This window comes from Podarcis melisellensis, assembly GCF_964234715.1.
Source record: "Podarcis melisellensis genome assembly, chromosome: 5".
In the NCBI taxonomy this organism is placed as follows: Eukaryota; Metazoa; Chordata; class Lepidosauria; order Squamata; family Lacertidae; genus Podarcis; species Podarcis melisellensis.
The window spans coordinates 3,322,720-3,330,625 of NC_138537.1; the positions used below are offsets into that span (position 1 = coordinate 3,322,720).

A 7,906-nucleotide genomic window follows, 5' to 3' on the forward strand; every position below is an offset into this window, starting at 1 on the left:
TTACTAAATGCTTGAAGTCTTCACCTGGGGGAGAGAGAGTGTTGCAGTGTGAAATAGAAAAATGCAGTTTAAGCTTGTCTGCCAGACCAGGGCATCGTCGGACGGGGGGGTGGGATGGGTGGAGAGCTGTTAAGATGTACAAAGATGTTGATGGTCAACACGTGAAAGAAGACCTTTGAATTTGCTGAAATTCAAAGGTTAAGCTTTTTCTAGAATGGGAATGCAATTATGGGGAAAGTTCACCTGTTCAAATTCTATCTGTATTACGTGGGTGGCAATTAAAAAAAAAATGGGGGGGTGGCTATCCACTCCACCTGCAAAAGAATTCACTTCTATATCAACTTGTTAATTCCCCAGGTGAGGGACCACCTGCTAAATAAACCACAGAAGTGAATTCAAGTCCCGTATCCAAGAGGGACCCAGCATTTATTAAAATAATTGCAATAGCACAGCCTTGCCAACCAGCTGCTCAGTTACTTCTCATGACCCGTAACCTTTCCTGATGTATGTAGAAGGGTGTTTATGTTTTAAGAATGTTCAGATGTTTTATGACTCTTTGTTTGAACTACTATAAAAGCTGTATTCTGATTTGCTGATCACACAACTAGCAGCTGATCACACAACGGTATACTTGATTGATTGATTGAACGACATTCTATTCGAGTAGCAAAGAAATAAAGGGGAAGAAAGGGCGAATCTTACACCGTCACAATTTGCCACTGGTGTAATAGTTTCAGAATACAGAAAGGCATATTCAGACATTCGACAGCTTCAGTACAGGAGGCAGGAGGGCTTCTAAAGTCACGGCAGGCAAAGCCAGCAGGAGTGGGTGTCTGAATTTGCACTGCAGTTTAAATTCCCTGACTGCTCTGCTATCACCGGAACCAGTTAGGTAATGAAAGAAAGGATATAGGCTATGAAAATTATAATTGAAATTATAAATACTGCTATAATTAGAATTACAGACCAAAGACAGTAATTGCAACCCTGTGTTGGGGCTGAGGACCCTGTGGAGGATGGGGGTAAAGACCCTGTGATTGATGGGGTTGAGGGCCTTGAGAATGATGGGGCTGAGGACCAGGGGAATGATGGGGCTGAAGACCCTGTGAATGATGGGGCTGAAGACCCTGTGAATGATGGGGCTGAGGGCCTTGTGAATGATGGGGCTGAAGACCAGGGGAATGATGGAGCTGAGGACCTTGTGAATGATGGGGTTGAGGACCCTGTAAATGATGGGCTTGGTGTTTCTATCTGTATAATGGTCGCCGGATACCCTGTGCTTTGGGGTTTCCCATGGTGCTCTGCTTGCTTTGACCGTCCTTGTTGTCCTTTGTGGATTCCCAGCTGGCACCCTTCACAAAACTCGCGCTTATGCGGACCACCCTCATGACAGACCACCTTAGAGAGCTGACTGTGGTCAACCTGCTCCCCATAGCACTTCTCCCTGATGTCAAGAATCAAGTCTTTCAAGATGTCAGCAACGTCGTCCTCAGAGAACCGTGGCTCTTCATACGTGTCCAGAGAGCATTCGTGGCACCGCTGACCCAAGGGCTTCATCTTGACGTGTCCTCGCCTCTCAGAACTCTCCCATTGCATGTGGAACAGGATAAGAACTTGGTATGAGGACCAGCTGTGCCAGCATCCGGAACACGTAAATCTAGCAGGGAGAGAGGGGGAGATGATGGGAGGGGGAGCAAGCAGAATTTGGTACTTTTATTGAGGCTCTCCTGAAGAGTGGACCTCAGGAGAACCCTACACAAAACCCTGGAGAACCACAGCCAGTCAGGGGATACAGCACAGTTCTAGATGGACCAATGCTCTGATTCAGGAAAAGGCAGCTCTCTATGTTCCTGCTCATTACAAAAATATTAGCTATCTGGTAGAAACTTTTTTTGTGTGTGCCTGTTGTCTTTTTTTTTTTTTTTAGACAGCAAAAAAAAAGTAGAGACATCACCTTGCCAACAAAGGTCTGTATAGTAAAAGCCATGGTTTTCCCAGTAGTGATGTATGGAGGTGAGAGCTGGACCATCAAGAAGGCTGATCGCTGAAGAATGGATGCTTTTGAATTCTGGTGCTGGGGGAGACTCTTGAGAGTCCCATGGACTGCAAGAAGATCAAACCTCTCCATTCTGAAGGAAATCAACCCTGAGTGCTCACTGGAAGGACAGATCCTGAAGCTGAGGCTCCAATACTTTGGCCACCTCATGAGAAGAGAAGACTCCCTGGGAAAGACCCTGATGTTGGGAAAGATGGAGGGCACAAGGAGAAGGGGACGACAGAGGATGAGATGGTGGGACAGTGTTCTCAAAGCTACCAGCATGAGTTTGACCAAACTGCGGGAGGCAGTGGAAGACAGGAGTGCCTGGCGTGCTCTGGTCCAGGGGGTCACGAAGAGGCGGACACGACTAAACGACTAAACAACAACAAAGCAGCTTTTTTGTTTTGTTTTACCTTCCATGAGCATGCTCCTGAAATGTTTCCATCCACCCAGGTTCCACCCTGTGGAATTCAATCCTGCGATCCTTTGTCAACCTCCAGATATCATTTGGCTTCACCTCATTCATCTGCTTCTTAAAAACCCGTCTCCAAAAATCCATCGTGAGCCTATTCATGTTTCTTTTCCGATCGGTGTTGCTTAATGACAAAAGTGATTGTGGTCTTTTTTTGCAGAGGCCAGAATGGGATGCAGTGAGAAGGTGGGTGCCGTGGCTGATTCCCTGCTTTGCTTTCCTCGCTCTCACAAGCTGACCGGTCCGTATGTTTGCGAAACGAAACTCAGCCAAGAGTTAATAACACCAGAGGTTCAAAGTCAACTGTGAGGACTTTGGGACAACTCTTTCTGTAGTTTCCAGCTGGCATGGATAGCCAACAATAGCTTTTATTACCTGTTTAGTTTAATTGCGATACAATAGTATATAGCGTACTTCTGTAGTGGCCAAGGTAACATTTCAAAGCTTCTTCGTATACTATTTTGTGTTTTAGCTAATAGCTCCAATGAACATTACACTTACTGTTTGCTACCTGCCTTGATCCTTCCTCCAAAAATTATCAAGCAGTATGTCACTGGTGGTTTCAATTCTTTCTTGTTATTGTGTTTTCAGAGTTGTGATGGTTGAAGAAAGTACTGCTTTCGGATACCAGTACAGTGGTACCTGGGGTTACAGAGGCTTCAGGTTACAGGCGCTTCAGGTTACAGACTCTGCTAACCCAGAAATAGTACCTCGGGTTAAGAACTTTGCTTCAGGATGAGAAGAGAAATTGTGCTCCGGCGGCGGAAGGCCCCATTAGCTAAAGTGGTATCTCAATTTAAGAACAGTTTCAGGTTAAGAACGGACCTCCAGAACAAATTAAGTTCTTAACCCGAGGTACCACTGTATACCTGGAAACTGCAGGAGAGGAGAGTTCCCTAGGAAGGTCAAGTCCTGCTTCCTGGTTTCCCATTGGGGCCCCTGGTTGACCACTGTGAGAACAGGATCCTGGACTAGAGGGTTACCAATTTTCCAGATCCAGCACGCTCCTTTTTTATATTTTTATACTCCTTTCTTTTAAAATGTGCTTTTGTTGCCCTGGGGAGACAGAGAACCTTGCTCCATTTTAATTGCGCAAAACTAAACGTCCTGGTTGGGACACGGGTGACACTGTGGGTTAAACCACAGAGCCTAGGACTTGTCGATCAGAAGGTCGGCAGTTTGAATCCCCGCGACGGGGTGAGCTCCCGTTGCTCAATCCCTGCTCCTGCCCACCTAGCAGTTCGAAAGCACGTCAAAGTGCAAGTAGATAAACAGGTACTGCTCTGGCGGGAAGGTAAATGGCGTTTCCGTGTGCTGCTCTGGTTCGCCAGAAGCAGCTTAGTCCTGCTGGCCACATGACCTGGAAGCTGTACGCTGGTTCCCTCGGCCAGTAAAGCGAGATGAGCGCCACAACCCCAGAGCCAGTCACGACTGGACCTAATAGTCAGGGGTTCCTTTACCTTTACCTAAACATCCTGGTTATGTGCTTGAATCCCTGCTCCCCAAACCCTTACAAGTCTGGAGAATGTGTCCAGAAAATTATATTCAGGGGGTGGACTCTCCTTCCTTGGAGGTTTTTAAGCAGAGGCTGGATGGCCATCTGTCCATTGTCCAATCTGTACAATGCTGTACTGTACAATGCTGTAACCCACAGTTAGAGTTAGTAAATGTTAGGAAATACTAAATGCTCGAAATCTTCACCTGGAGAGAGACAGTGTTGAAGTTTAAAAAATGCAGTTTACCTGGTCTACCAGACCAGGGCATCCTCGGGACAGGGAGAGGGGAGAGAGAGTTGTTAAGACGTACAAAGATGTTGATGGTCACTGATCAACACATGAAGGAAAACCCGTGAATCTGCTGAAATTCAAAGTTAAGCCTTTTGTAGTATGGAAATGCAATTATGGGGAAAGTTCACCTGTTCACATTCTGTCTGTCAGACACTACTGTATTACGTGGGTGGGCATTAAAAAATAATTCACTTCTATATCACCTTGTTGTTTCCCCAGGTGAGGGACCACTTCGTAATAAACCATGGAGACTAATTCAAGTCCTGTATCCAGGTGGGACCCAGCATTTACTAAAACTATTGCAATAGTTTTGCCATCCAGCTGCTCTGCTGCATCTCATGACCTGTAACATTTCCTTATGTTTGTAGAAAGGTGTCTATGTTTGAAGAATGTTCAGATGTTTTATGACTCTTGGTTTGCTGTGTTTTAACTACTATAAAAGCTGTGTTCTGATTTGCCTTTAACGAGCAGCTGATCACACAATGGTCGATTGATTGATTGCTTGATTGCTTGATTGATTGATTGATTGATTGGACGACATTCTATTTGAGTAGCAAAGAATTAAAAGGGAAGAAAAGGCAAAACATCTTCCACCAGAGATGTTCTGATCCGTCACAATTTGCCACTGGCGTAATAGTTTCAGAATACATAAAAGCCTTTGCAGACATTCGACAGCTTCAGTACAGGATGTGGCACGGCTTATAAAGTCACGGCAGGCCAAGCCAGCAAGGGGTGGGTGCCTGAACTTCCATTGCAGTTCAAATATACCGCCTGTTCTGCTATCCCCAGTACCAGACAATGAAAATTATAATTAGAATTATAAAACACAGGCAGCAATTGCAACTCTGTATAGGGTCTGAGGACCCTGTGAATGATGGGCCTGAAGACCCTGTGAATGATGGGGCTGAGGCCCTTGGGAATGATGGGGCTGAGGACCCTGTGAATGATGGGGCTGAGGACCCTGTGAATGATGGGGCTGAGGACCCTGTAAAAGATGGGCTTGGTGTTTCTATCTGTATAATGGTCGCTGGATACCGTGTGCTTTGGGGTTTCCCACAATGCTCTGCTTGCTTCGACCGTCCTTGTTGTCCTTTGTGGATTCCCAGCTGGCACCCTTCACAAAACTCGCGCTTATGCGGACCACCCTCGTGACAGACCACCTTAGAGAGCTGACTGCGGTCAACCTGCTCCCCATAGCACTTCTCCCTGATGTCAAGGATCAAGTCTTTCAAGATGTCGGCAACGTCGTCCTCGGAGAACTGTGGCTCCTCGTACGTGTCCAGAGAGCATTCGTGGCACCGTTGACCCAAGGGCTTCATCTTGACGTGTCCTCGCCTCTCAGAACTGTCCCATTGCATGTGGAACAGGATAAGAACTTGGTGTGAGGACCAGCTGTGGAGGCATCTGGAACAGGTAAATCTAGCAGGGAGAGAGGGGGAGATGATGGGAGGGGGAGCAAGCAGAATTTGGTACTTCTGTTGATGCTCTCCTGAAGCATTGACCTTGCTTTTTGTACATTGGAACCTGCAGCTAATTGCCCATAGAGAACAATGGTTTTAAAGTACTCAGTGACTCCCCCTCCCAGTGGTTCTTCCCCAACCATACCCACTTGGGCATCTGATATCAGGTGAGAAGGAAAGGAGGGCAAAGGTGTTGTGATAGAGAGAACATCCACCAAAACATCATATCACATGAGACAAACTGCCCCTCCCCAATGAGCTAATGAGCTTCCACAGCAGATTATAACGGGTTATTTCTACTTACCGTATTTTTCGCTCTATAGGACACACTTTTTCCCCTCCAAAAATGAAGGGGAAATGTGTGTGCGTCCTATGGAGCGAATGCAGGCAGCTATCCACCGGGCTCCGAAGGCTTGCGGACAGCAGCCTACAGCGAAGCCCGGGGAGCACAGCGTCAACTCCCGCTGCGCACTCCAGGCTTCAGGCAGCTATCCGCAAGCTGAGTTCCCGCCGGGCTCAGAAGGCTTGCGGATAGCAGCAAGCTCTGGGAGCGAAGGCGAGGTTGCACGCAACCTCGTCCCCGCTCCCGGACCCATTCTGGGGGCTGGGGTCGGGGGAAGCTCGGGCTTCCCCCGCCCCAGCCCCGCAGCTAAAAACAAAGCCAAGACAGTGAGAGGGATCCATCCCCCTCACTGTCTTGGCTTCTGCTAAAGCCGCACGCAGCCTCTCCCGGCTGGAGAGGTTGTGCGCGGCTAAAGAGGAAGCCAAGACAGCTACCGGGATGGATCCCGCTCACTGTCTTGGCTTCTTTGCACTTTGGGGCTGGGGGGGGGGAATAAAAAAAATTCTTTATTCCCCCCCTAAAATGTAGTTGCGCCCTATGATCCAGTGCACCCTATAGAGTGAAAAATACGGTAATGGGTTTTTCATGGGAAGAGGAAATTCAGAGAGAGAGAGAGAGAGAGAGAGAGAGAGAGAGAGAGAGAGAGAGAGAGAGAGAGATATATCTTGGCAATTTGAAGACGTTGACAAGATGCAGATGCTGCAAAAACCCTGTGTGCATAAGCACTATCAATTCCACAAAAAACTCCCACCTGGGCTCACTCTGCAGGTGTGCTGGATGGGATGAGACGGAGATCAGGAGAAGAGAGTCCGCACACAGAATGTCCCACTTTCAATCCCCAATGGCATTGCAGGGGGTTGGACTAGATGACTTGGGGTCCCTTCCACCTCTAGTATTCCACGATTCTATTTAGGGCCAAGAGAGAACCCTACATGGAACCCTGGAGAACCACAGCTGGCCAGGGGAGACAGCACAGTGCTAGATGGACCAATGCTCTGAATCAGGAAAAGGCAGCTCTCTATGTTCCTGCGCATTACAAAAATATTAGCTATCTGGTAGAAGCTTTGTTCTTTTGTTTTACCTTCCATGAGCATGCTCCTGAAATGTTTCTGTCCACCCGGGTTCCACGCTGTGGAAGTCAAGCCTCAGATCCATTGTCAGCCTCCAGAGATCATTTGGCTTTGCCTCATTCATCTGCTTCTTAAAAACCCGTCTCCAAAAATCCATCGTGAGCCTTTTCATGCTTCTTTTCCGATCGGTGTTGCTTAATGACAAAAGGTGACTGTGGTCTTTTTTGCAGAGGCCAGAATGGGATGCAGTGAGAAGGTGGGTGTCGTGGCTGATTACCATATTTTTCGCTCTATAAGACGCACCAGACCACAAGACGCACCTAGTTTTTGGAGGAGGAAAAAAATATATTCTGAATCTCAGAAGCCAAAACAACAAGAGGGATCGCTGTGCAGTGAAAGCAGCAATCCCTCTTGCTGTTCTGGCTTCTGGGATAGTTTCGCAGCCTGCATTCGCTCCATAAGATGCACACACATTTCCCCTTACTTTTTAGGAGGGAAAAAGTGAGTCTTATAGAGCAAAAAATACGGTACCTGCTTTGCTTTCCTCACTCTCCTAAGCTGACCGGTCCGTACGTTTGCGAAACAAAACTCAGCCAAGAGTTAACAACGCCAGAGCAGAGGTTCAAAGTCAACTGTGAGGACTTTGGGACAAGTCCACTCACCTCTTTATCGGTGGGCGGCATTGCATTGGGTAAGCCTTTGGTTGGCTGGAGGGGAGGTTATTGCCTTCGCCTTC

At 47.5% G+C, this 7,906-nt stretch overlaps 2 protein-coding genes across 2 annotated transcripts; both read right to left on the reverse strand.

Moving 5' to 3' along the window:
• Positions 1-241: 241 nt before the first annotated feature.
• Positions 242-2,825, reverse strand: LOC309369906 (receptor-transporting protein 2-like). The gene is made up of 2 exons (XM_081911363.1): positions 2,452-2,825; positions 242-1,657 (listed from the first exon to the last, which is right to left on the reverse strand). The coding sequence occupies exons 1-2, from the start codon at positions 2,610-2,612 to the stop codon at positions 889-891; spliced, it is 930 nt and encodes a 309-aa protein (XP_081767489.1). The 5' UTR covers positions 2,613-2,825; the 3' UTR covers positions 242-888.
• Positions 2,826-4,888: 2,063 nt separating this feature from the next.
• LOC309369923 (receptor-transporting protein 2-like) lies at positions 4,889-7,446 on the reverse strand. Its single transcript, XM_081911402.1, has 2 exons — positions 7,182-7,446; positions 4,889-5,716 (listed from the first exon to the last, which is right to left on the reverse strand). The coding sequence occupies exons 1-2, from the start codon at positions 7,340-7,342 to the stop codon at positions 5,077-5,079; spliced, it is 801 nt and encodes a 266-aa protein (XP_081767528.1). The 5' UTR covers positions 7,343-7,446; the 3' UTR covers positions 4,889-5,076.
• Positions 7,447-7,906: the final 460 nt, after the last annotated feature.